This window comes from Anomalospiza imberbis, unplaced genomic scaffold (assembly GCF_031753505.1).
Source record: "Anomalospiza imberbis isolate Cuckoo-Finch-1a 21T00152 unplaced genomic scaffold, ASM3175350v1 scaffold_52, whole genome shotgun sequence".
In the NCBI taxonomy this organism is placed as follows: Eukaryota; Metazoa; Chordata; class Aves; order Passeriformes; family Viduidae; genus Anomalospiza; species Anomalospiza imberbis.
Window position 1 is genome coordinate 787,528 of NW_027100130.1, and position 26,250 is coordinate 813,777.

The following is a 26,250-nucleotide window of genomic DNA, read 5'->3' on the forward strand; positions in this document are numbered from 1 at the left end:
GTTTATTGGGGTTTGTTCCGTTTCGGGGGGAGGCTCCCAGCTGATTTTGGGGTACCCTAGGGTGGATTTTGGGATCCTCTCCATGGATTCTGGGGTGGCCCAGGTGGATTTCGGGACCCCAGCGTGGATTCTGAGGTACCCCCAGCAGGTTTTGGAGTGCTCCAGAGGGATTTGGGGCGGTCCACATCAGAGTCCAGGCAGATTTTGGGGTGCTCCAGGTGAATTCGGAGGTGCCCAGGTGGATTCCCAAGCCCCCCCTGAATGTTGAGCGGCTCACAACAGATTTTGGGGTGCTCCAGGTGGATCTGGAGCTGCCCCAAACAGATTTTGGGGTGCCCAGGTGGATCTGGAGCTGCCCCAAACTGATTTTGGGGTGCTCCAGGTGGATCTGGAGCTGCCCCCAGGAGCTGTAGCACTGCCCAGGGTCCGCCTCGGGATGCTCCAGGTGTATCCACAGCAGATCCCTTGCAGATTTTGGGGTCCCCCCGGCAGATTTTGGGGTCCCTAGAAGCCCCTCTGCAGCAGCCACTGCCGCACCTGGGGCCCCCAGTGCCCCCGGAGCCGCAGCGTCCCCGTCACCTCGTTCACCTGCGCCGGCACCTCGGGGACCCCCAGGGAGGCCAGGAACGCGCTCAGGTCCCGCTGCAGCGCCTGGGGGGCGCGGGGGGCGTCAGGGGGAGCCCCCCGGAGCCCCCCGGAGCCCCCCGAGCCCCCCGAGCCCCCCAGCCCCACTCACCCAGATGTCGCCCTGGATGCGGCGCAGCTCGGTGAGGCGCCGGCCCTGCCGCAGCCCCAGGTACACGGGCAGGTTGTGCAGCCGCGAGCGCCGCACCAAGTAGGGCAGCTCCGGGGGGGGCCCTGCGGTGATTAATTAACACCCCCGGCGGTAAAACACCCCCGCGGGTAATTAACAGCCATCAACAGCCACCCCGCCTGAATTCTTTGCCTGAATTATCTTCCCTTCTTCGTTTGGAATCGCTAATTTCTCCTCCAAGGAAATATTTCAACCCCCAGAGTAATTAACAGCCCCTGGGTGTAATTAACACTCCTCCGATGGATTTAATACCCTCCAGGGGTAATTAAACAGCCCCTGGGTGGTAATTAACACCCCCCGGGGGTAATTAACAGCCCCTGGGGGTAATTAACACTCCTCCGATGGATTTAACACCCTCTGGGGGTAATTAACAGCCCCTGGGGGTAATTAACACCCCCCGGGGGTAATTAACAGCCTCTGGGAGTAATTAACAGCCCCTGGGGGTAATTAACAGCCCCTGGGGGTAATTAACAGCCCCTGGGGGTAATTAACAGCCCCTGGGGGTAATTAACAGCCTCTGGGGGTAATTAACAGCCACCCCGCCTGAATTCTCTTCCCTTCTGGGTTTGGAGTTGCTAATTCCTCCTCCAAGGAAATATTTCGGGACCTCCCCACCCCGAGAGTAATTAATACCCACCAAGGGGTAATTAACACCACCTGGGGTAATTAACATGCCCCCAGGGTAATTAAGCCCCCCCCCCCCCGGGGGTAATTAACCACCTCCCACAAAGTCAGGAAATCCCGCAGAGCCTCAGAGTAAAAAACTCACCCATGACCCCCGGTAACGCACCCCTGCCCCGGGGCTAATTACCCCCGGCTAATTAACTACCCCCGGGTAATCACCGCCCCCCGGGGGGCGCTGACCTGCGGGGGGGCTCCAGCCGGACGGGGTCGGGTATTTGGGGTGCGGGGGCGGCTCGGGGACGCGGCTGGGGGGCAGCAGCCGCTGCACGAACCCGAACTCGGCCGTGGACTCCTCGTAACGGGGGGGCCCCGCCGGGCTCTGGGAACCCCAAAACCCTGAGCGACCCCAGCCCCCTGCCGGGCTCTGGGGGACCCCAAAACCCTGAGCGACCCCAGCCCCCCGCCGGGCTCTGGGGGGATCCCCCAAAACCCCTGAGTGACCCCAGCCCCCCGCCGGGCTCTGGGGGACCCCAAAACCCTGAGCGACCCCAGCCCCCCGCCGGGCTCTGGGGGACCCCAAAACCCTGAGCGACCCCAGCCCCCCGCCGGGCACTGGGGGGACCCCCGAAAACCCCTGAGCGACCCCAGCCCCCCGCCGGGCTCTGGGGAACCCCAAAACCCCTGAGCGACCCCAGCCCCCCGCCGGGCTCTGGGGAACCCCAAAACCCTGAGCGACCCCAGCCCCCCGCCGGGCACTGGGGGGACCCCCGAAAACCCCTGAGCGACCCCAGCCCCCCGCCGGGCTCTGGGGGGACCCCCGAAAACCCCTGAGTGACCCCAGCCCCCCGCTTCTTCACCCCCAACCCCCCCCCCAGTTCCCCTCTCCCTTACCAGGGACCCCCCAAAACCCCTGAGCGACCCCAGCCCCCCGCCGGGCTCTGGGGGGACCCCAAAACCCTGAGCGACCCCAGCCCCCCGCTTCTTCACCCCCAAACCCCCCAATTCCCCTGTCCCAGCGCCCCCTCCCTTTTGAGGAACCCCCCAAAACCCCTGAGAGACCCCCCCCGTCCCCCTCCCCCATTTCCTCACCCCCAAACCCCCTCAGTTCCCCCCTCCCTTTTTAGGAAGCCCCCCAAAATCCCCCAGAACCCCTGAGAGACCCCCTCAGCTCCTCCTTTCCCCATTCCCTCTCCCCAGTCCCCCCGTCCCTCACACCCCAATCTCCCCACCCTGAGCCCCCCGTCCCTCACACCCCAATCTCCCCTCCCTGAGCCCCCCATTCCCTCTCCCAAACCCCTCAGGCTCCAATCTCCCTTCACCCCTCAAACCCCACCCCCACTCCAATTCCCCCCTCACAACTCCCCCCGCCCCCGCCAGTACCCGAGTCCCCCCCAGCGAGCCCCCCACACCCCAAAGCCCCGCCTGGCTACCTGCACCCCCCTGAGCCCCGGGCCCAGCGCCCGCAGCCTCCGGCCCAGCGCCGCCAGCGCCGCCATCTTGGCTCCTCCTCCTCCGCCGCCCCGCCCTCCTGACGTCACCGCGCAGCACGCAGGCGCGCGCGTGACGTCACGCGCTCTCTCCGCGGCCGCGCTCGGAGCCCTGAGGGAGCCGCTGAGGTGGGGCCGGGCCCGGGGGCCCGGGCCGGGAGTTCGGGGGGATTGGAGGGGCCCGGGGGCTCCGGGGGGCTCGGGGACAGCGCAGGGGAGGCGCTGGGGGGAGTTTGGGTTGGCTCTGAGGGGGTTTGAGGTGGGGGGAGCGTTGTGTAGGCTTTGGAGGGGGTACTGGGGGGGCGGGAGGGGTTCAGGGAAGGTTTGGGGGAGGACCCTGAGGGGGTTTGAGGTGGGGGGAGCGCTCTGGAGGGGTTTAGGGGGGTGTTTTGTGGGGTTGGGGTCTCCTGGGGGGTCTGGGGAGGTGTTTGGGGGGCTCTGAGGGGAATTCAGGTGAGGGGGGGCTCTGGAGGGTTATTGGGGGGTTTGGGGGGGGCTGCAGGAGCAGCTGGGGAGGCTCTGGAGGGGTTTGGGGGGATTCTGAGGGGGCTGCAAAGGTTTGGGGGTTATGGGGGGGCCCTTAAGGGGGTCCTTGGGGGCAGCTCAGAGGGTGGGGGGCACCCAAGGGACCCCCCAGTGTCCCCAGCCCCCCCAACCCCGGCGCAGCCCTTTGTCCCCGCGGCCCCAGGCCAGGTGACAAAGTCCTGTGGGTGGAGAGGTGGTGGAAAACGCCCCCAAAACTGCCTGGATCCCACCCAGAACAGCCAGAAACACCCCAGAACTGCCAGAAACACCCCAGAACTGCCAGGATCCCACCCAAAACTGCCAGGATCCCACCCAAAACTGCCAGAAACACCCCAAAACTCACCCAAAACAGCCACAAATCCCCAAAACTGCCAGGATCCCACCCAGAACAGCCAGAAACACCCCAGAACTGCCAGAAACAGCCCAGAACACATCCCAAAACTGCCAGAAACACCCCAAAACTCACCCCAGAACTGCCGGGATCCCACCCAAAACATCCAGAAACACCCCAGAACTGCCAGAAACCCCCCATAACACATCCTAACATAGCCACAAGCCCCGAAAAACCCCCCAAAACAGCCACAGCCCCCCAAGAGCTCCCGTCACCCCCAAAACACCACTCCCCTCTCCAAAAACAACCCTCGAATCACCCCCAGACCCCCCCAAAACCGCTCCTCCCTCACCTCCCCCCCTTTCCTGGGGATCCCCCCGTACTTCCAGGGGGTTCCCCCCATTTTTGGGCCGTGGGGAACCCCCCGTAACCCCCCAAATCCCCCCCCGCAGCCGCCACCATGCAGCTCTTCATCCGCGGCCAGACCCTCCTCACCCTCGAGCTCTCCGGCTCCGAGACCCTCGCCCAGATCAAGGTGAGCCCCCAAATTCTGGGCGTCCCCCTCCCCAATCCTCATCCCCCCTGCGATTTTGGGGTGCTGACCCCCCCCCTCTCTGTGCCCCCTCCCCAGGAGAGGGTGGCCGAGCTCTCGGGGGTGCCCCCCGAGGAGCAGGTGCTGCTGCACGCCGGGACCCCCCTGGACGATGAGGCTGCGCTGGGGCAGAGCCCCCTCCCCGAATTCACCACCCTGGACCTCTCCACGCGCCTGCTGGGCGGTAATTCCGGGGGTGGGGGCCGCTAATTACCGCGGCGTTAATTAGCAAAACAACCCCCCCACCCCAACACCCCGATTTCCTTCCTCCCCCAGGGAAGGTGCACGGCTCCCTCGCCCGCGCCGGCAAAGTGAGGGGCCAGACCCCCAAGGTGAGCGCTGAGGGGGCTCCCCCCGGCTTTAGGGGACCCCCACGGGGCTTGGGGACCCCGCCAGGGTTTGGGGACCCCCCCTGACCCCCCACATTTGATCAGGTGGCCAAGCAGGAGAAGAAGAAGAAGAAGACGGGGCGGGCCAAGCGGCGCATGCAGTACAACCGGCGCTTCGTCAACGTGGTGCCCACCTTCGGCAAGAAGAAGGGTCCCAACGCCAACTCCTGAGGCCAATAAAGGGATTTGGGGTCAATGCCCGGCATTCTGGGGCTTTTCGAGATTTTTTTGGTGCTTTTCTGGGGTTTTTTTATTTTGTTTTGAAGTTGGTTGTGAAGTGTTCAGCGTGGTTGGGGCTGAAGCTGGCCTAGACGGGGTTAACAGAGGTTCCCGAGCAGCTGACGGGGTGGGTAATTAGAGGGAGGAGCTTAATGAGCGTTAATTTGGAGTCGGCTAATGAGAAGGCGCTGTCTGGGGAACGATTCTCTCTGGGGGAGGCGGAGAGAGCCGAGCGCTGCCGGAAATACCCGAGTGCGGCGGTGGGCGGGGCTGGGGGAGCCGAACAGCGACGGAAACATCCGAGTGCGGCGGTGGGCGGGGCTGAGGGAGTTGAACGATGACGGACACATCCGAGTGCGGCGGTGGGCGGGGCTGGGGGAGCCGAGCAGCGACGGAAATATCCGAGTGCGGCGGTGGGCGGGGCTGAGCGAGCCGAACGATGACGGACACATCCGAGTGCGGCGGTGGGCGGGGCTGAGGGAGCCGAACGATGACGGAAATACCCGAGCCCAGGGGCGGGACGGAGGGAGCCGAGCGGTGCCGGGAATTCCCGAGTGATTCCGAATGTGAGGGGCCGGGGGAGCCCGGCAGTGCCTCCTGTCCCCCCAGAGTCCCCCTGGGACGGAAGGAGGGACCCCCAAAACCTCCCCAGTTCCCCTAGACCGGTTTCCTCCCAGCCCCAGAGAAGAAAGGGGCGGGCAAATCCGCGCTGAGAGATGAATATGCAAATATATGGGTGTGACTATGCTAATAACCGAGCGACGCACAGCTTCCCGCGCTGGCGCGGCGAGAGGCGGGGTTATGCAAAGCAGGCGCGAGGTGCCTGCTGGGAGGATTTTTTGGGGGCATTTCGGGGTTCTGAGGGGTCGGGGCGTGCGGGACGCGGGCGGGAGGCGCGGGCTGCGGCGGGGAAGGAGGCCGGGAGCGGCGCGGAGCGGCCGCGGCGGCGGCGCGGGGGTGTCCGTGAGGTGCGGGCGGGCCGGGCGGCGGCGGGCGCGGGGCGGGGCGGGGGCCGGTATCGCTTCTCGGCCTTTTGGCTAAGATCAAGTGTAGTATCTGTTCTTATCAGTTTAATATCTGATACGTCCTCGATGAGAGGACTTCATATTAAACGGATTTTTGGGCTCGGGAGTTGGACCCGGAGCTTGCTCCCTCCGCTCCGCGCATCGTCCCGGTATTGCAGTGCCTCCGGGAACGGTGCACCCCCACGGGGACATCCCACGGTCAAAGACAGATCCCAGACTGGGTTATATCGGGATTGCATCGCGATAGCGGCCCCATCGGCCCGGGATTGCAGTGCCTCCGGGAACGGTGCACCCCCACGGGGACATCGCACGGTCAAAGACAGATCCCAGACTGGGTTATATCGGGATTGCATCGCGATAGCGGCCCCATCGGCCCGGGATTGCAGTGCCTCCGGGAACGGTGCATCCCCACCAGGGATTGGAAATTGGGTTATATCGGGATTGCCTCGCGATAACAGCCCCATCGGCCCGGGATTGCAGCGCCTCCGGGAACGGTGCACCCCCGCGGGGACCTAAATGCGTCCAAACAGACCCGAAACTTCTGGAACTGGGTCAAATCGCGATTATATCGCGACATCAGCCGCGCTGCTGTGACTCGGTGTCGCTCAGGTCCCTCCTCTCTCTGCTCCGGGCACCGTCCCGGGATCGCAGCGCCCCGAGAGCGCTCGCGGCACCCAGAACTCGCCTCAACTCCTCCACGATCACCGCGTATCGCGACTCTATCGCAACATTTGGCGCCATTTTCTGCGCCGGCGTCGCTCGCGGACGGTCCCGGCGCAGATGGCGGGAACAGGAACCCCAGAGAGGGAGCCCAGGTGGGCAAAAATCCACGGAAAACGCCGAACGACCGCGACGGTCGCCTCGGTGTCGTGACAGCGGCCGCGCTCCTGGAGCCTCCTCCTCCTGCTGCGCACATCGCCCCAGCGCTGCGCCCGCGTTTAATTAGTCACCCCAGCTTAATTAGTCACCCCAATTCCATCAAAACCAGATGGAAACCTGCTCGTGGTGAGGTGCTAATTAGCAAAATTAACTAGGCCCTGGGGGCGGGGCTAAACCCCTAGGGGGCGGGGTTAAATATGTTGGACGCCCCCCCCCCAAAATTCCTTTGTGCCCCGTCCCCACCCATCCAGCACCCCCCAGCCCCAATTTCCCATAAAATTCCCATTTTTTCTGCAAAACCTCCAAAATTCCGTTTATTTCCCACATTTTGGACATTATTTACAGCGGGGGAGGGGCGGGGCTGGGTTCTGGGGGGGTCCCGGGACCCCTCAAAACCCCGAAATTTTCCTTTTCTTGCCCTTCCTGGGGGTGGGGATGGACTCCAGCGCATCCCACAGCTCGTCCCCCTCCTCATCCTTCACCCCTTTTTGGGGAGGGGGCTCCTCCTGGGCCTGGGGAGGGGGGGAAAGGGGGGGTTACAGGGGTGGGGGGCACCCCCAGCCCCCCAAAACCCACCCGGAATGGGGGGGGGGGTCTCACCTCCCAGTCCAGGTGTGTGTTCAGCAGGAGGCAGGTGAGGCGCGACTTCAGGTACACCTGGGGGCAGCGGGGGCCGTTCGGGGGGGCCCAGAGGGGATTTTGGAACAGGTTTTGGGGGGTCTTTTGGGGTTTTGGGGGGTCTTTTGGGGTTTTGGGGGGTTTGGGGTCAATCTCAGGAGTTTGGGGAGCTCCTGGAGGAGTTTTGGGGGAGATTCCAGAGGTTTGGGGGAGATCCCAGGGGATGTGGGGGGGCGGGGGGGGGGGTCTCAGGGTGTCCTGGGAGGGGTTGGGGTGGTCCCAGGGGTGTTTGGGGCAGAGTTTGGGGGGGCCCCAGGAGGTTTGGGGTGGTTCAGGGGTGGCTATGGGGGGTTTGGGGGCTCCCAAGAGTTTTGGGGTGGTTTAAGGGGATTTTGAGGGCTCCCAAGGGTTTTGGGGGTGCTTCAGGGGGATGTCTGGGGGGTTCTGGGAGGTTTGGGGGTTCCCAGGAGTTTTGGGGTGGCCCAGGAGGTTTTGGGGTTTCCCAGGGGGGTTTTGGGGTGGCTCAGGGGGTTTTGGGGTTCTCAGGGGGTTTTGGGGTTCCCAGGGGGGTTTTGGGGTTTCCCAGGGGGGTTTTGGGGTGGCTCAGGGGGTTTTGGGGTTTCCCAGGGGGGGTTTGGGGTGTCCCAGGGGGGTTTTGGGGTTCCCAGGGGGGTTTTGGGGTGGCTCAGGGGGTTTTGGGGTTCCCAGGGGGGTTTTGGGGGTCCCAGGGGGGTTTTGGGGTTCCCAGGGGGGTTTTGGGGTGGCTCAGGGGGTTTTGGGGTTCCCAGGGGGTTTTGGGGTGGCTCAGGGGGTTTTGGGGTGGCTCAGGGGGTTTTGGGGGTCCCAGGGGTTTTGGGGTGCCCCACCTTGTGCCGCAGGCGCCCGTCCAGCCCGTGCACGCGCAGGAAGCGATCGAGGCCCACGGAGGCCACCAGGGGCAGGCGGGGGTGGCACTGCAGCCCCCGGACCCCCCCCGCGAACCCCTTCAGTGCCCGCAGCACCCGCCCTGGGGGCACGGGGGGTCAGGGGGGCACAGACCCCCGGGACCCCCCCAAAATCCCCCCGGGACCCCCAAACCCCCCTCACCTTTGCGCAGGTCGATCACGGCCACGTCCCCCCGGGCGCTGCCCACGACCACCGAGCTGGGGAGGGGGAAATGGGGCTGGGGGGGCACCCCAAATTCCTCCCCAGCACCCCAAATTCACCTCGGGTACCCAAACCCCCCTCCCCAGGTCACTCTGTGGCTTTTCAGAGCCCTCTGGGACCCCCAAAATTCCCCTGGGATCTCCCAACCCCCCTGGACCCACCCAGAATACCCCAAAATCCCCCCAAAATCCCCCCAGGATCCCCCAAACCTTCCCCAGGATACCCCAAAATCCCCTCAGGACCCCTCAAAACCCCACAGGACCCTGAGCTCTCCCCAAAACACCCCCAAAACCCCTCAGACACCCCCCAAACTCCCCCTAGGACCCCTAAAATTAACCACAACCCCCCCGAGACCCCCTCAATCCCCTCGGGGCCCCCCAAAATCCTCTCAGGACCCTCAAAAATCCCCTCAGGACCCCCCCCAGAATCCCCCAAAATTTCCCCAAGCCCCCCCAGGACCCCCCCAGGACCCCCAGCACTGACGTGTCCCCGGCGGGCAGCGCCAGCGCCGTCAGCGGCGCCTCCCCGAAGGTGGCATCGAGCACCGGGCGGCGCTGGGGCGAGGCGGGGTCGTAGAGACGCACCTGGGACAGGTGAGGGCCGGGGGGCACAGGTTGGGGGGGGCAGCAGGTGCCCACAGGTGCCCTCACCTGGCCCTGCCCCCCCAGGTGACCCCAGGTGCCCTCACCTGGCCGTGCCCCCCCAGGTGCCCCCAGGTGCCCCAGGTGCCCCCCCAGGTGCCCTCACCTGGCCGTGCCCCGTGCAGGTGACGATCCGCTGGGACCCGGGCAGGAACTGCAGGTCCCGGTCCCAGACGGGCACGCGCAAATCCAGCCAATCGTTCCTCACCTGGGCACAGCGCGGGCGGTGGGGCACAATTTGGGGACGGCGGTGGGGCACAATTTGGGGACGTTTAGGGACATTTGGGGACAATTTGGGAACATTTGGGCACAATTTGGGGACGTTTGGGGACATTTAGGGACATTTGGGGCATTTTTAGGGTGTTTTTGGGGAACCTCTGGGGCGGTTTTGGGACATTTTTGGAATATTTTTGGGACAGCTTTTGGCGTTTCCAGCTGTTTCCAGGGCACTTTTGGTGCTCTTGGGGCAGTCTCAGGAATTTTCAGGTGGTTTTTGGTAATTTTGGGGTGGTTTTGGGTAATTTTAGGGTGGTTTTGGGTGTTTTTGGGTGTTTTTGGGGTGTTTTTGGGTAATTCCGGGATATTCCTGAGGTCTGTTCCGGGGCGTTTTCTCACCTGCCCTTGCGGTGTTTCTGGGGTTGTTTTTGGGGTAGCGGCAAAGCTTTTGGGGGGAATTTTTTGAGGTGTTTTTGGGGTGTTTTCAGGGTGGTTCCGGGGTATTTTTGGGGTTGTTTCTGCGGTGTTTTAGGGATGGTTCCAGGGTATTTTTAGGATATTTTTCTAGGTGTTTTCAGGGGACTTTTGGGGTATTTTTGGGGCACTTTTGGGGCAGCTCTGTGGTATTTTTGGGGTTGCTCTTGGGGCAGTCACGGGGTGCTTTTGGGATGCTTTTTTTAGGTGTTTTTGGGGTAGTTCCGGGGCGGTTTTGGGGTTCTCACTCACGTTCTTGGCGCGGAACAGGGGCTCCTGCGGCCGCTGCAGGTCCCACACCTTGAGCCCGTTCTCCTTCCCCCCCGTCCCCACCCGGTGAGGCCGCGTCGGGTCCTGGCGCATCCGGCACAGCCCCGGCCCCGCCTGCAGCTCCTGCAGGGGCTGGGGGGGTGAGGGGTCACCCCAAAATCCCCAAAAACCCCAAAACCACCCAAACCCTGCGAAATCTCCCTAAAACCCCCCAAAAAACCAGCCCAAATACCCCCAAAATCCCCAATTCTGGCACAGCCCCAGCCCCGCCTGCAGCTCCTGCAGGGGCTGGGGGCAGAGGGGTCACCCCAAAATCCCCAAAACCACCCCAAAACCACCCCAAACCCTGCGAAATGTCCCTAAAACCCCCCAAAAAACCAGCCCAAATACCCCCAAAATCCCCAATTCCGGCACAGCCCCGGCCCCGCCTGCAGCTCCTGCAGGGGCTGGGGGCAGAGGGGTCACCCCAAAATCCCCAAAAACCCCAAAACCACCCAAACCCTGCAAAATCTCCCTAAAACCCCCCAAAAAACCAGCTCAAATACCCCCAAAATCCCCAATTCTGGCACAGCCCCACCTGCAGCTCCTGCAGGGGCTGGGGGGCAGAGGGGTCACCCCAAAATCCCCAAAAACCCCAAAACCACCCAAACCCTGCGAAATCTCCCTAAAACCCCCCAAAAAACCAGCCCAAATTGCCCCAAAATCCCCAATTCCAGCACAGCCCCGGCCCCGCCTGCAGCTCCTGCAGGGGCTGGGGGGGTGAGGGGTCACCCCAAAATCCCCAAAACCACCCCAAACCCTGCGAAATCTCCCTAAAACCCCCCCAAAAATACCCCCAAAATCCCCAATTCCGGCACAGCCCCGCCTGCAGCTCCTGCAGGGGCTGGGGGCAGAGGGGTCACCCCAAAATCCCCCCCAGGGACCCCCAAACCCTCCCAGAACCACCCCAAATCCCCATTTTTGGCACGTCCAGCCCCACCCACAGGTCCCAAAAGGGGCTGGGATTGGGGAGGGGTCCTGGGGTGACCCCAAACTCCCCCCCAGAGCCCCCCACTCACCTCCTCAGCCTCCTGCTCCCCCCAGACCCGGACCAGCCCCGACTCCACCGCGGTGACCACGGAGCTGGGGGGGGCAGGGGGCGTCAGGGGGGCTTGGGGACCCCCCAGGACCCCCCAAAAACCCTCCAGGGAATCCCTGGACACCCCCAAACCCCTCGGGAACCCCCCCAGACCCCCAAATCCCCCTAAAAACCCCCAGCCCCCCCTCAACACCCCCCTGAGACCCCCCCAGACACCTCCCAAAGCCCCCTCAAAAACCCTTCAGGGACCCCCCCGGAAGCCCCCAGACCCCCCCAGGACCCATCCAGAAGCTCCCCAACGCCTCCCAGGACCCCCAGACCCCTCAAAACCCCCCCAGGACCCCCCCAAACACCCTTCAGGGACCCCCTGCATGCCCCCAGACCCCCCAGGACCCCCCCGGACCCCCCCCAGGACCCCCGGTACCTGCCGAGCAGCCCCAGACCCCCCCCCGAAGCCCCCTGACCCCCGGTACCTGCCGAGCAGCCCCAGACCCCCCAGGACACCCCCAGACCCCCCCCCGAAGCCCCCAGACCCCCGGTACCTGCCGAGCAGCCCCAGACCCCCCCCCGAAGCCCCCAGACCCCCGGTACCTGCCGAGCAGCCCCAGGCCGCAGAAGGCGCCGCCCCCCCCCGGGCAGAGCCGCCCCCCGGTGAATTTTCCCTTCTCGGTGCTGAAAACGCTCACGGAGCGATCCAGGGCCCCCACGAGCAGCTGGGGGGAGCGCGGGGTTCAGGGGGGGGGTCTCTGGACCCCCCCGGAGCCCCCCGGAGCCCCCCGGAGCCCCCACTCACCTCGCTCTGGGCGGGGTCCCCCCAGGTCAGCGCCGAGACCCCCCGGGCGCGGCTCAGCCCCTCCCCCCCCCGCGTGGTTCGAGGCCTCTCTGCGCAGCAGGTTCACCCCTGGGGGGGCAGGGGGGGTTTAGACCCCCCCGGGACCCCCCAAAACCGCCCGGACCCCCCCGGGACCCCCCAAAACCGCCCAGACCCCCCGGGACCCCCCAAAACCGCCCGGACCCCCCGGGACCCCCCAGAACCTCAGGATCGCCCCGGGACCCCCCCCCACCCCAAAGACTTCCAGGACCACCCCAAACGTCCCAAGACCCCCCCGGGAACCCCCCGCGACCCCCAAAGCCCCCCGCACCCCCCGTGGACCCCCCCAAACCCCCGGAGCCGGCCCAGACAGCCCCGGGACCCCCCAGAGGCCCCTCCCGGTCCCCCGGATCCCCCCGGATCCCCCCTGAGGGCCCTCCCTGACGCCCCCCAGCCCCCTCACGACCCCCCCCCCCCCCCACCTTTGAGGGCTCCGGTCTCGGCCCCCACCCAGACGTGACACAACCGCGTGGGCGCCGCCATCTTGAGAGCCCTCCCGGCCCTTCCGGCGCGGGAACCGCGAGCGCGGCGGGACCGTTCCGGGCAGAAAAGTTCCGGGCAGTTCCCGGCACCCCCCGCGCGGTTCTTATTTGCATAACCCCGCCTCTCCCGCGCGGATTCCCGGCACGCTTTACGGTGCTTCATTTGCATGCCACGCCCCCCTCTCCCCGTGGGCGTGGCCGGCCCCGCCATGGCGGAGCGGGAGGAGCGCCGGTTCGTGGAGCTGCCCCGGGACTCGGTGCGGCTCATGGCCGAGAGCGCCGGCGTCGAGCTCAGCGACGAGGTGGCGGCGCTGCTGGCCGAGGACGTGTGCTACCGGCTGCGGGAGGCCACGCAGGTACCGGGGCTACCGGGGCTTACCGGGGCTACCGGGGGTTACCGGGGCTACCGGCTGCGGGAGGCCACGCAGGTACCGCGGGGTACCGGGGTTACCGGGGTTACCGTGGAGACTCGTGGGCAATCCCGGCCCCGCTGCCGGTGATGCTCCCGCTCCCGCCCAGCGGTTCCGGTACCATCCCGGGAGCAGTTCCCGATCCCGGTCTCACTCTTGGTGACGATTCCTTTCCCGTTTCCTTTTCCTCGTTCCCATTCCCGGTCCTATTCCGTTCCCGATCTCGATCCCATTCCTGTTCCCGTTCCCGTTTCCCGTTCCCGGTCCCAGAACAGCTCCCAGTTCCTCAAGCACACGCGGCGGCGCCGTCTCACCGTGGAGGATTTCAACCGAGCCCTGCGCTGGAGCAACGTCGAGGTGGGAGCTGGGGACACCGGGGACACCGGGGACACCGGGGCTGTGCCAAATCCCTGCAGTGTCCCCAAATCCCCGGGGGTGTCCCCGATGTCCCCTCCCTGTCCCCGATGTCCTGTGGCATCCCCCGATGGCTCCTGCTGTCCCCAGTGTCCCCCTGATGTCCCCCAGGCATCCCCCAACGTCCCACTGGTGTCCCCGATGTCCCCAGTGCGCCAGTGTCCCCTCACTGTCCCCAGTGTCCCCGGTGTCCCCGATGTCCCCAGTGCCCCCAGTGTCCCCTCACTGTCCCCAGTGTCCCCAAAGTCCCCAGTGTCCCCCCAGTGTCCCCAGTGTCCCCTCACTGTCCCCAGTGTCCCCAAAGTCCCCAGTGTCCCCTCACTGTCCCCAGTGTCCCCCCAGTGTCCTCACTGTCCCCTCTGTCCCCAGGCCGTGTGTGGCTGTGGCTCCAGGACTCTGTCCCCAGTGTCCCCAGTGTCCCCAGGGTCCCCCCAGTGTCCCCTCACTGTCCCCTGTGTCCCCTCACTGTCCCCGGTGTCCCCTCTGTCCCCAGGCCGTGTGTGGCTGTGGCTCCAGGATTCTGTCCCCAGTGTCCCCCCAGTGTCCCCTCTGTCCCCGGTGTCCCCGGTGTCCCATCACTGTCCCCGGTGTCCCCTCTGTCCCCAGGCCGTGTGTGGCTGTGGCTCCCAGGACTCGTTGCCGTTCCGGCCGCTCCGCGAGGGGGATCTGTTCTTCCCCGAGGACCGCGAGGTGAACCTGCTGGAGCTGGCGCTGGCCACCAACATCCCCAAGGGCTGCGCCGAGACCGCCGTCAGAGGTGGCACCCCAAAACCCCGGGAACCCGGAACCCCAAAACCCCGGCACCCCCAAAAACACCGGCACCCCAAAAACCCCAGAACCCCAAAAACACCGGCACCCCAAAAACACTGGAACCCCAAAAACACCGGCACCCCAAAACCATCCCAGGACCCAAAATGTCCTCTGGGACCCCAAAATCATCCTGGGAACCCCAAATTATCCCCTGGGAACCCCAGAATGTCCCCTGGGACCCTAAATCTCCCCCGGGGACCCCAAATCTCCCCCTGGGACCCCGAATCTCCCCCGGGGACCCCCAGCCCTCCCAGGCGGGGCGGGGGTCTCACCCCCCTCTCCTGCAGTGCACGTGTCCTACCTGGATGGCAAAGGGAACCTGGAGCCGCAGGGAGCAGGTCAGGAACGCCCCCAGACCCCCCCAAAACCTTCGGGACCGCCCTGGGAGCCCCCTCAGATACCCCCAGGACCTCTCCCCATGCTGGGACCCCCCCCAGACCTCCAGGAACCCCCTGAGCCCCTCCCCTAGACCCCCCAGACCCCCCATTTGCCTCATCCCAAGACCCCCTAAAACCTCCCAGACCCTCCCTGGGACTCCCTGGGACCCCCCCAGGACCTCCAAGACCCCCCCAGGACCCCCAGACCGCGCCCTAGACACCCTCTGGGACCCTCCCCCAAATCTCCAGGACCCCCTGGGATCCCCAAGACCCCTCCCCAGACCCCCCCTTCCCCTCATCCCAAGACCCCCAGACCCCCCAAAATCCCCAAGCCCCCCCCCCAGAGACCCCCTGGGACCCACCCACGACCTCCAAGACCCCCAGGACTCCCCAAAACCCCCTAGACCCCCCCCTAGAGACCCCCTGGGACTCCCCCAGGACCTCCAAGACCCCCCAGACCCCCCAAAACCCCCCAGACCCCTCCCAGAGACCCCCCCGGACCCCCCAGGGGGGTTGATGTTTCGGGGTCCCCCCGCAGTGCCCAGCGCCGTGTCCTCGCTCAGCGATGACCTCCTCAAGTACTACCAGCACGTCACCCGCGCCGTGCTGGGCGACGACCCCCAGCTCATGAAGGTGGGGCTGGGGACCCCCTGGGGGGGCTGCCGCCCCTCCCCCCGAGCCGGGCTGACCCCCCCCCGCCCCCCCGGGCGCCGTGTCCCCCCCAGGTGGCTCTGCAGGACCTCCAGAGCAACCCCAAGATCGCGGCGCTGCTGCCCTACTTCGTCTACGTGGTCAGCGGGGTCAGTCTGGGGGGTCCTGGGGGGGTTTGGGGTGAGCTTTGGGGTCTTGGAGTGGTTGGGTTGAGTTGGGGGGCCCTGGGGGGGTTCCTGGGGTGAGTTTGGGGGGTCCCCGAGGGTCCCCAAGGGATTTGGGGTGAGTCTAGGGGGTCCTGGGGGTCTCCTGAGGCTCTGAAGGTTTCTGGGCTGAGCTGGGCTGAGCCAGGCTGAACTGAGCCAGGCTGAATTGACCCGGGCTGAACTGAGCCGGGCTGAATTGACCCGGGCTGAGCTGTCCCAGGCTGAACTGAGCCGGGCTGAACTGAGCCGGGCTGAGCTAAGCCGGGCTGAATTGACCCGGGCTGAACTGTCCCAGGCTGAACTGAGCCGGGCTGAGCTAAGCCGGGCTGAATTGACCCGGGCTGAACTGAGCCGGGCTGAGCTAAGCCGGGCTGAATTGACCCGGGCTGAACTGTCCCAGGCTGAACTGAGCCGGGCTGAACTGAGCCGGGCTGAGCTAAGCCGGGCTGAATTGACCCGGGCTGAACTGTCCCAGGCTGAACTGAGCCGGGCTGAGCTAAGCCGGGCTGAATTGACCCGGGCTGAACTGAGCCGGGCTGAGCTAAGCCGGGCTGAGCTGTCCCAGGCTGAACTGAGCCAGGCTGAATTGACCCGGGCTGAACTGAGCCGGGCTGAGCTGAGCTGGGCTGAATTGACCCAGGGTGAATTGACCCGGGCTGAACTGAGCCGGGCTGAGCTAAGCCGGGCTGAATTGACCCGGGCTGAATTGACCCGGGCTGAACTGAGCCGGGCTGAGCTAAGCCGGGCTGAGCTGTCCCAGGCTGTCCCTGGAGCCTCCCCAAGCTCTCCCTCCCGCCTCCCCCCACCTGGCCCAGGTGAAATCCGTGAGCCACGACCTGGAGCAGCTGAGCCGGCTGCTGCACCTGGCGCGGAGCCTGCTCCAGAACCCCTTCCTGTGCCTGGGCTCCTACGTGGGCAACCTGATGGGCTCGGTGCTCTACTGCGTGCTGGAGCCGCTGGCCGCCTCCATCAACCCCCTCAACGACCACTGGACGCTGCGGGACTACGCTGCCATGCTGCTGGGCCGCATCTTCTGGTGGGGAGGGGGCTCGGGGCGGGGGCTTGGGGGTGTCCCGGGGGTGCCCCGGGGGCTCACGCCCGCCTGTGCCCGCAGGAGCCACGGGGAGCTGGTGCGGGGGCTCTACCAGCAGATCCTGCTCTCGCTCCAGAAAGTTCTGGCGGATCCCGTGCGGCCGCTCTGCTCCCACTACGGGGCCGTGGTGGGGCTGCACGCGCTGGGCTGGAAGGTTTGGGGGGGTCCTGCGGGGGTTTGGGGGGTCCTGAAAGGGTTTGGGGGGGTCCTGCGGGGGTTGGGGGGTCCTGCGGGGGTTTGGGGGGTCCTGAAAGGGTTTGGAGGGGTGCTGAGGGGGTTTGGGGGGGTCCTGAAAGGGTTTGGAGGGGGTACTGAGGGGGTTTGGGGGGTCCTGAAAGGGTTTGGGGGGGTGCTGAGGGGGTTTGGGGGGTCCTGAAAGGGTTTGGGGGGGGTCTTGAGGAGGTTTAGAGGGGTGCTGAGGTGGTTTTGAGGGGTGAGAAAGGGTTTGGGAGGGGTCTTGAGGGGGTTTGGGGGGGGTCTTGGGGGGGGTTTTGAGGGGGCTCGGGGGGTCCTGAGGGGTTTTGGGGGGTGAGAAGGGGTTTGGAGGGGTCTCAAGGGGGCTTGGGGGTGCCAAAAGGTGTCCAGAGGGGTCTAAAGGGGGTTTGGGGGGGTCTGAGAGGGCACTATGGGGGGTTTTGGGGTCCGGGGGGTTTTGGGGTCCAGGGGGTCCCAGACCGTGCCCCAATCCCCTCCTGCAGGCGGTGGAGCGGGTGCTGTACCCCCACCTCCCCACGCACTGGTTTGGGGGTTCCTGGGCAGGTTTGGGGGTTCCTGGGCAGGTTTGGGGGTTCAGGGGGGGTTCCTGGTCAGGATTTGGGGGTCCCAGACCGTGCTCCATCCCGCAGGCGGTGGAGCGGGTGCTGTACCCCCACCTCCCCACGTACTGGCCGAACCTGCAGGCCGTGCTGGACGATTACTCCGTGTCCAACGCCCAGGTCAAGGCTGACGGCCACAAAGTCTACGGCGCCATCCTGGTGAGGCTGGGGGGGCGGGGGGCGTTTTGGGGGGGGGTCCCGCACCCTTTAACCCCCCCTTAGGTCCCTGTGACCCCCCCCCGCCCTCCGTGTCCCCCAGGTCGCCGTGGAGCGGCTGCTGAAGGCCAAGGCTCAGCAAGCCCCGGGGGTTGGGGGTCCCGAGGGGTCCCCCCGGCACGGCCCCCCCGGCCAGGACCCCCTCCCCGAGCTGGGCTCGGGCCGCCCGTTGTTACCGGGGGGCGGCGCCGCCGCATCCTCCTCTTCCTCCTCCTCGTCGTCGCCGTCGCTGCGGGACATGTACCGCGAGCTGTACGACTTCTTCGGGGACAGCCTCGCCGCCCGCTTCGGCACCGGCGCCCCCGCCGACCCCCCGAGCCCCCCGGGCGCGGCCGAAGGCGCCCGCAAGGAGCCCCCGGCCGAAGGAGCCGCCCGCAAAATGCCCCAGCTGACCAACGCCACGGTGAGCCCGCGGGACGAGGAGCCGCCCCCGCCGCGGCCCGCCCTGCACCGAGCCCCGGGGCCCCCGCCCCGGCCCCGCGGGACCCCCCGCACCCCCGCCGGGCACCGGCCCGGGGCTCGGGACGTGTTCCAGAAGTGCCGCTTCGCCCCGCGGGGCCCTCCCCGCTTCAGCTTCGTGATCGCGGGCCGCCAGACCGGGCGGCGCTGCCCCGGGCGGCGCTTCCAGACCAGCTTCCCGCAGCCGCCCGGCGCCGCGCTCGGCTCCCGGTACGCGCAGCGGCTGCCGATGATCGGGCGGACCGCGCGGGCCCCGCGCCGCTGGCCCCGCGCCGAGTACTCGCTGCTGCTGCTGCTCTGAGCCGGGCGGCAATAAACGGGGAGCGGTGGGCGCGGAGCGGCGTGGAGTGGTCATTGAAGGGTGTCCGGTGGCCAGCGGAGAGGGTCTGGTGGCCAGTGGATGGTGTGGGGGGGTCAGTGGTCAGTGGAGGGTGTGGGGGGTCAGTGGTCAGTGGATGGTGTGGGGGGTCAGTAAGCGGCTCCAGTGGTCAGTGGATGGTGTGGGGGGTCAGTAAGCGGCTCCAGTGGTCACTGAGTGCTGCTGCCTGCTCAATAAAATCTCATTTTTTCCGTTTTCTCCCCAATTCCCTTCTCCCCCCCCCCCCCCCCAGTAACGCCCCCGGCCACGCTGCAGAACGGATTTTACTGGAAAACCTCAGGATTTACAAAATTTTCCCCCATGGCCGCCCCCGCCCCGGGGGGCTCCGCACCCCCCGCCCCCCAGCCCAGGCGCTGCCGCACCATTTCGGGCAGAAAACTCCGCAAAAAGTGGAAAAACTCCTGGAAAAGAGGCGAGGGCGGCTCGGGCTGGAGGTGCAGCAGCATTTGGGGGTCCCGGCGCGACCCCCCCGGGCGGGCGCTGAGCTGGAAACGCAGCAGCGGCTCCGGGGGGGGGGCCGGGGGGGGTCCCGGTGTCCCCTCGGACGATGGCATCGGTCACGGCTCGCTCCAGCGCCAGGGGGGAGCCCCCGGGACCCCCAAACCCCTCGGGACCCCCGAGACCCTGAACCTCCTCAGGACTCTGAGCCCCTCCAGGACCCTCGGGACCCTCAAGACCTTGATCCCCCCGGTTCCCCTCGGTGCCCGGAGCCCCCCCGGAGCCCCCCCGGGGCCGGAGGCGGCGGCGGAGGCGGCGGCGGCCCCGCCACACCCGGTACCAGACGCAGCAGCTCCAGCGGGAGGGGCCCGCGGGGCCCCGGGGCCGCTTTGCGGGCGGGACCCCGGCCCCGCTCGGGACCCCCTCGGGGAGGCGACGCTTCGAGCCCGGCCCCGCTGTCCCCGCGTCCCCGAATTCCCGCCGGGAATCGCCTGTCACCCCCTCCAGGTGACAACTGGCTCCTGGTGGTGGCTCCGAGGGAGCCGCGAGCAGCTCCTGCTCATCCCCCGGCGACCCCAGGTCCCCAAATTCCCCTCGGGAATCGCCCGTCACCTTCTCCAGGTGACACTCGGCTCCTGGTGGTGGCTCCCCCGCAGCCCGCGGCGTGCCCAGGTCCCCAGGCTCGCCCTCGGGCTCGCAGCCGCAGCCCAGCAGCTCCCGGAGCACGAAGCCCACGGCCGCACAGACCTCGCGCTGCGGGACCCCCCCGCAGCCCCCCGGGGGTCGCAGCGGGAGCGGGATGAGGAATTTCCCTTCGGAATTCCCAAAACTGCCGCAGCTGCCCCCGGGGCCGGGCTGGAGCAGCCGCATCACGCCCCAGGGGCGGCCCCTGCGCGACTTCTGGAGGAACTCGGGGCCGCGACAGAGCCGGGCGGCGTCGCGACAGCAGCGCACGAATCGCGACACCGTGCGCGCGGTGACGTTGGCGGCCACGTTGTGGCTCAGCTCGAAGGGGTCCTGCAGGGTCAGGGGGCCCGGGCGGAGCCCCCCGAGGGTCTCGGGAGGGGGGCGCGGCAGAGCTCGGCCCTCCAGGGGGGACAGGAGGAGCCCCCCCAAATCCAGGGTCCCGAAATAGGAGAAGAATTCGGCCAGGAGGGAGGCTGGGGGGAGGGGAGGGGGTGGTCAGAGAGCCATGGAGACACCCCCGAAAATATCCAGGACAGCCCCAAAATCACCCAGAAACCACCCAGAAACAACCCCAAAATCACCCAGAAACAACCCCAAAACCACTGCCAAAAACACCCTCAAAATCCCCCAGAACCCCCCCCTCAAACCACCCAGAAGCAGCCCCAAAAACACCCCCAAAAACGCCCAGAAGCAGCCCCAAAACCCACAAACTACCCCAAAAACACCCCCAAAACCCAGTGGGATTTGAGGTCTCCCCAGTGGGATCTGGGCCCCTCCCAAATTTTGGGACCTCCCCAGATTTTGCCCCCCATCCCCCAGATTTGGGGACCCCAAATGGGATTTGAGCCCCTCAGAGAGATTTAGGGACCCCCCCCCCCAGTGGGTCTGGAGCCCCTCAGAGAGATTTAGGGACCCCCCCCAGTGGGTCTGGAGCCCCTCCCCGATTTGGGGACCCCCCCCCAGTGGGTCTGGAGCCCCTCCCCGATTTAGGGACCCCCCCCAGTGGGTCTGGAGCCCCTCCCCGATTTAGGGACCCCCCCCCCAGTGGGTCTGGAGCCCCTCCCCGATTTGGGGCCCCCCCGGTTCCCCTCTCACCGGCGCTCTGGTCGTTCCCGCTGGGCTCCAGCGCCGCCGCGTCCCGGGGGAAGCTGCAATCCCACCCCCCGACCTGGGCACGGTCCTGGGGCCCTGCAACCGACACGGAGGGGGGGTCAGGGACGCCCCGAAATGGGGCGGGGGACCCCCAGAAAGGGTCGGACGGGGGGGTGGGGGGTGCGGGCACCTGCCAGGAGGCGGAGGCGCCGCACCGAGGGCAGCACGGGGGGGCTGCGGCTCTGCAGGAACAGCACCAGCAGCAGCGTCAGCGCGTAGTTGGTGAGGAGGGGGCCGCCCCCGGCCCGGTTCCCTGCGGGAATAACGGGGGAGGGGGGGTCGTGCCGGGGGTCCCCAGGGAGCTGTGACCCCCCCCCACCTCGCTGCTTGGAGGAGTTTGGTTTTGGGGTGGGGGCTCTGAGCCGCCCCCACCACTGCGGGACGTTCAGGGCTTTCTGCCCATTTAGGGGGTCTCTGCCCCTTTTGGGGGGTCCCAGCCCCTTTTTGGGGGGTCCCAGACCCTTTTTGGGGGGGGTCTCTGTCCCTTTTGGGGGTCTCCAGCCCCTTTAGGGAGTCTCAGTCCCTTTGGGGGGGTCTCAGACCCTTCAGGGGAGGGGTCATGACCCCCCCCCCCCCGCCAGGTGCTGCCCCCTCCCCCAAAGCCGCACGGGGGCTGTGGGCAGGGGGGGTCTCAGCCCATTTTTGGGGGTCCCAGCCCATTTTTGGGGGTCCCAGCCCCTTTTGGGGGTCCCAGCTCATTGTGGGGAGGGGTCCCGGCCCCCCCTCACCTGCCAGGCGCTGTCCCCCCGCCCAGAGGCGCACGGCGTAGCCCAGGGGCCGCACCCGCGGGTCGGCGTCGGCGCAGAGGCGCAGGAACCGCGTGTTGAACAGGGCCAGGCTGGGGCAGGTTTGGGGCAAAAAACGGGAAAAACGGGGAGAAGGGGCAGGGAAAAGGGGGGAAAGGGGGAGGAGGGAAAGGGGGAGAAAGAAAAGAAGGGAGAGAAATTAGGAGGTGCCCCCCAGTTGCCCCCAGTCCCTCCCAACGTCCCCATCCCCGCTCCCAGTGGCTCCCAGTGCTCCCAGTCCCTCCCAACGTCCCCAATCCCACTCCCAGTGCTCCCAGTTGCCCCCAGTCCCTCCCAGTTGCCCCCAGTCCCTCCCAACATCCCCAATCCTGCTCCCAGTCCCTCCCAGTTGCCCCCAGTCCCTCTCAGTTGCCCCCAGTCCCTCCCAACGTCCCCAATCCCGCTCCCAGTCCCTCTCAGTTGCCCCCAGTCCCTCTCAGTTGCCCCCAGTCCCTCCCAACGTCCCCAATCCCGCTCCCAGTCCCTCTCAGTTGCCCCCAGTCCCTCCCAGTTGCCCCCAGTCCCTCCCAACGTCCCCATCCCCGCTCCCAGTGCTCCCAGTGCTCCCAGTCCGTACCGGTTGTCCAGGCACACGTCCCCGGCCAGCCCGGACTGTTTGTGGCTGAATTTGACCACGGGGCGCCGAGCGCCGGGCACGGCCCGGACCCCCCGGACCCCCGGCACGCAGCGCCGCAGCACCGCCCCCACCAGCGCCAGCGCCTGCTCCGGGGGGGCCCCGCGCCCCAAAAGGGACCCCCCGCACCCCAAAAGGGACCCCTCGGCCTCGGGGGACTCATCCCCCGACAGGGACCCCCCCTCAGAGCCATGCTGGGACCCCGCGGGAGAGGCGGCCTCGGAGCCCAGAAGGGACCCGGCCAGGGAGGGGTCTCTGTCACCCAAAGGTGACCCCAAAAGGGACCCCTCGGACCCCAAAAGGGACCCCTCGGAGCCCAGAAGGGACCCGGCCAGGGAGGGGTCTCTGTCACCCAAAGGTGACCCCAAAGGGGACCCCTCGGACCCCAGAAGGGACCCCCCAGAAGGTGGATCCTCCCTGTCCCCCAAAAGGGACCCATGGGGAGAGGGTTCCCCATCCCCCGGCAGCGTCCCCCCCTGGCTCTGGGGGTCCCCGTTTGGGGTTTCCTGGTTCTGGGGGTCCCCATTTGGGTGAGGATTAGGGATTTTGGGGGGCTCTGGGCTCTGGGGGTCCCCGTTCGGGGTTCTCAGGCTCTGGGGGTCCCCGTTTGGGTTGAGCCCAGGGATTTTGGGGGTCTCTGGGCTCTGGGGGTCCCCGTTCGGGGTTCTCAGGCTCTGGGGGTCCCCGTTTGGGGTCTCTGGGCTCTGGGGGTCCCCGTTTGGGTTGAGCCCAGGGATTTTGGGGGTCTCTGGGCTCTGGGGGTCCCCGTTCGGGGTCCCCTCCGGGGCGGGGTCCCCCAGCTCCAGGTGCAGGTCCAGGTCACAGCCGTGGACATCGAAGCCGTTGACGGAGGAGCCATAGGGGACAACGGAGCAGCCTGGGGGACACAGGTGTGACAGGTGAGACAGGTGAGGGACAGGTGTGACAGGTGTGACAGGTGTGACAGGTGAGGGACAGGTGAAGGACAGGTGTGACAGGTGTGACAGGTGTGACAGGTGAAGGACAGGTGTGACAGGTGTGACAGGTGAGGGACAGGTGTGACAGGTGAAGGACAGGTGTGACAGGTGTGACAGGTGAGACAGGTGAGGGACACGTGTGACAGGTGTGACAGGTGAAGGACAGGTGTGACAGGTGAAGGACAGGTGTGACAGGTGAGGGGCACATCACACACCTGGGACACACCTGGGACATGCCCCACCCCTGTCCCATCCCCTGCCACCCCCATGTGCCCGTGCCAGCTGTGCCCAGGTGTACCCAGGTGCACCCAGGTGTATCCCAGGTGCACCCAGGTGTATCCCAGATGTACCCAGGTGTATCCCAGCTGTCCCCAGGTGTATCCCAGGCGTGCCCAGGTGTATCCCAGCTGTGCCCAGGTGTATCCCAGGTTGCCCAGGCGTGCCCACCTGGGAAGAACTCCGTGAACACCTCCTGGATCAGGGCCACCAGGAGCCGCCGCAGGCGCCGCTCGGCCGCGCTCAGCTCCAGCGCCCGCACCAGCAGCTGCAGCTGCGCCCCCACCTGCGGGACGGCAACCTGGGCAACCGGGGCAACCGGGGCACCCTGGGAGCCCCCTAAAACCCTGGGAGAGCTTTGGGATCCCCCCATATCCCCTGTGAAACCCCTCGAGCCCCCCAGGACCCTTCAAAAATCCCCCAGGAGAGCTTGGGGACCCCCCCAGGAGCCCCCAGAAACCCCTCGAGCCCCCCAGAACCCCCAAAAACCCCTCGAGCCCCTCCAGACCACCCCCAAAAACGCCTCGAGCCCCCCCAGGACCCCCCCAAAAACCCCTCGAGCCCCCCGGACGCCCCCGGCCGAGCCCCCCACTCACGTCCTGGGCCCGGCCCAGGGCCTGCAGCAGCCCCGGGGGTCCCGGGGGGGTCGCGGGGGGGTCCCGGGGAGGGGCCCGGGGGAAGTCCCGGTGCTCCCGGGGCCGCACCCGCAGCCGCCGCCCCTCCAGGAGATGCCGGGGCTCCTCGAGCGCCCGCTGCCGCCCCGCGGGGTCCTGCAGCTCCACGATGGCGAACGCGCCCTGGGGTGGAGGGGAGGGGCGCGGGGCTATCGCGACAGGCGCGACATCGCGGGAGCGCTCAGGGGACACGCGGGGCTACTGCATCCACCCCCGGGGCTAGCGGCTCCCCCCAGCTGCAGGGCCCTCGGGAGAGCCCCGTCACTGTCGCGACAGTCGCGATATTCCTTCACCCGGTGACGACCCTGGGGAGGGGCCACCAAATCCCGCCCAGGGCACTCAGGACCTCCCCACGCACTTCGTCCTCGACTATCGCGACAATCGCGACACTCCCGAGAGCCCCAACATTTTCCCCCGAGGTCCTGGGGGCGGAGGAGCCGCGGGGGCCCGGCCCTCCCGCCGCTTCCTGCCCCGACTATCGCGACATCGCCGAGGCTCCCGCCGCCGCCGCGCACCTTGTCCTTGTCCATCACGACTGTCGCGACAGGCCCGAAGGCGCGGAAGTGGCGCCGCAGCCGCTCGGGCGCCGTGCCCCGGGGGAAGCCGCTGACGAAGAGGCTGCGCTGCTCCTGCGCGCGCCGCTCGGCCCGGAGCCACCGGAGCCGCCGGTGCCGCTTCCCGGCCAGGTGCGAGCGCAGGCTGGGAACTGCGGGGCACGGAGCGCGGCTGGGGACACCGGGACACCGGGACAGCGGGACAGCGGGACAGAGGGACAGAGGGACAGCGGGGACACCGGGACAGCGGGACAGAGGGACACCGGGACACGGGGACAGCGGGGATACCGGGACAGCGGGACAGCGGGACACCGGGACAGCCGGGATACCGGGACAGCGGGGATACCGGGACAGCGGGACACCGGGACACCGGGACAGCGGGGATACCGGGACAGCGGGACACGGGGACAGCGGGACAGAGGGGATACCGGGACACGGGGACAGCGGGACACGGGGACAGCGGGGATACCGGGACAGCGGGACAGAGGGACACCGGGACAGAGGGGATACCGGGACAGCGGGGATACCGGGACAGCGGGGACAGCGGGACACGGGGACAGAGGGACACCGGGACACCGGGACATCGGGGACAGCGGGACACGGGGACAGAGGGACACCGGGACACCGGGACAGCGGGGATACCGGGACAGCGGGACACCGGGACAGCGGGACACCGGGACAGCGGGGACAGCGGGGAAACCGGGACAGCGGGGACACCCGGGGACAGCGTGGACAACAGGAACGGGACTGGGGACAGCGGGAAGGGGACTGGGGGCACCGGGACCGGGAGGGATCCACGGGAATGGTAGTAGAAACCCCCCGGGAAGCGGGAATGGGGGTCTCAGGGCGTCCCCGGTAATTCCCGGTAATTCGGGTTACGGGGAACGGGAGACGCCCCCGGACCGGGACTTGGGGTCACGGAAATCCCCGGTACCGTTAAATGAGGTAACGGAGACTCCCCGGCCCCGGTTAAAACGGAGTTGGGAAGCCCTCCCGGCTCTGGTTAACGGCGTCCCGGAGCCCCCCCCCACCCCCGGACACGGGAACCGGGGAGTCACAGGAGGGTCCCGGAGCCCCCAGTCCCGTTAACCGGGAGTCTACCACCCCCCGGTGCCGGTAATCACCGCCCCCTCAGCCCGTGTGCACGGGGTCCCGGAGCCCCGCGATCACTCACGGTTGGCCGCGGTGATCTGGCACAGGCGGCAGCGGAAGCCGCCCCGGTGCAGCGGCTCCACGTCGGGGTCGGCGGCCGGGTCAGTTACCGGCACCGGGTCCGTTCCCGGGTCGCGGCCGGGGCCCGGGACGGGGTCGCGGTCCGGGTCCGTGTCGGGACCGAGCCCGGAGTCGGGATCAGGGCCCGGCTCCGGTTCCATGGCGAGCCCCGGTTCCCGCGCCCGTCCCTCAGCTACTTCCGCCGGAAGTGTCCGTCCCTTCCAGCTCCCCCACGCGCGGTCCGTCCCTTTACGGTACCCCCCGGAAACGCGCCCCAACACAAACATTCCGCCCGGTGCCCCCCCCCCGGTATCTCCGTTTCCCCCCTCCCGTTCCCCCCCCCCCCGCCCCCTCCGCCGTTTTTTGGCTCC

At 67.4% G+C, this 26,250-nt stretch overlaps 5 protein-coding genes and 1 non-coding gene across 7 annotated transcripts; 3 read left to right on the forward strand and 3 right to left on the reverse strand.

Moving 5' to 3' along the window:
* Window positions 1–127: 127 nt before the first annotated feature.
* Window positions 128–2,982, reverse strand: MRPL49 (mitochondrial ribosomal protein L49). Its single transcript, XM_068178678.1, has 4 exons — window positions 2,869–2,982; window positions 1,679–1,817; window positions 737–858; window positions 128–651 (listed from the first exon to the last, which is right to left on the reverse strand). Exons 1-4 carry the CDS (start codon window positions 2,932–2,934, stop codon window positions 505–507), a joined length of 474 nt encoding a protein of 157 aa, XP_068034779.1. The 5' UTR covers window positions 2,935–2,982; the 3' UTR covers window positions 128–504.
* Window positions 2,982–4,967, forward strand: FAU (FAU ubiquitin like and ribosomal protein S30 fusion). The gene is made up of 5 exons (XM_068178681.1): window positions 2,982–3,054; window positions 4,234–4,316; window positions 4,413–4,557; window positions 4,650–4,705; window positions 4,808–4,967. The coding sequence occupies exons 2-5, from the start codon at window positions 4,242–4,244 to the stop codon at window positions 4,931–4,933; spliced, it is 402 nt and encodes a 133-aa protein (XP_068034782.1). The 5' UTR covers window positions 2,982–3,054; window positions 4,234–4,241; the 3' UTR covers window positions 4,934–4,967.
* A 1,031-nt stretch (window positions 4,968–5,998) lies between these two features.
* On the forward strand, window positions 5,999–6,189 carry LOC137467164 (U2 spliceosomal RNA). The gene has a single exon (XR_010995428.1). It is a non-coding gene; the product is annotated as a U2 spliceosomal RNA (small nuclear RNA).
* Window positions 6,190–7,274: 1,085 nt separating this feature from the next.
* Window positions 7,275–12,682, reverse strand: WDR74 (WD repeat domain 74). Its single transcript, XM_068178635.1, has 11 exons — window positions 12,622–12,682; window positions 12,122–12,210; window positions 11,920–12,041; window positions 11,309–11,372; window positions 10,233–10,382; window positions 9,397–9,498; window positions 9,133–9,233; window positions 8,590–8,645; window positions 8,370–8,509; window positions 7,486–7,542; window positions 7,275–7,397 (listed from the first exon to the last, which is right to left on the reverse strand). The coding sequence occupies exons 1-11, from the start codon at window positions 12,680–12,682 to the stop codon at window positions 7,275–7,277; spliced, it is 1,065 nt and encodes a 354-aa protein (XP_068034736.1).
* Window positions 12,683–12,875: 193 nt separating this feature from the next.
* TAF6L (TATA-box binding protein associated factor 6 like) lies at window positions 12,876–18,472 on the forward strand. Of its 2 annotated transcripts, none has more exons than XM_068178658.1 (10): window positions 12,876–13,037; window positions 13,362–13,448; window positions 14,112–14,262; window positions 14,603–14,653; window positions 15,231–15,325; window positions 15,418–15,492; window positions 16,365–16,585; window positions 16,664–16,796; window positions 17,488–17,616; window positions 17,717–18,471. In XM_068178658.1, the coding sequence occupies exons 1-10, from the start codon at window positions 12,891–12,893 to the stop codon at window positions 18,431–18,433; spliced, it is 1,806 nt and encodes a 601-aa protein (XP_068034759.1). In that variant the 5' UTR covers window positions 12,876–12,890; the 3' UTR covers window positions 18,434–18,471. The 2 variants fall into 2 exon arrangements, with proteins under 2 accessions (XP_068034759.1, XP_068034758.1); XM_068178657.1 differs by having other exon boundaries at window positions 12,877–13,109; window positions 17,717–18,472.
* Window positions 18,473–18,778: 306 nt separating this feature from the next.
* Window positions 18,779–26,178, reverse strand: TUT1 (terminal uridylyl transferase 1, U6 snRNA-specific). The gene is made up of 10 exons (XM_068178702.1): window positions 25,842–26,178; window positions 24,629–24,819; window positions 24,036–24,236; window positions 23,611–23,725; window positions 22,996–23,084; window positions 22,151–22,914; window positions 21,517–21,626; window positions 20,919–21,041; window positions 20,732–20,824; window positions 18,779–20,109 (listed from the first exon to the last, which is right to left on the reverse strand). The coding sequence occupies exons 1-10, from the start codon at window positions 26,164–26,166 to the stop codon at window positions 18,788–18,790; spliced, it is 3,333 nt and encodes a 1,110-aa protein (XP_068034803.1). The 5' UTR covers window positions 26,167–26,178; the 3' UTR covers window positions 18,779–18,787.
* Between the last annotated feature and the right edge of the window lie 72 nt (window positions 26,179–26,250).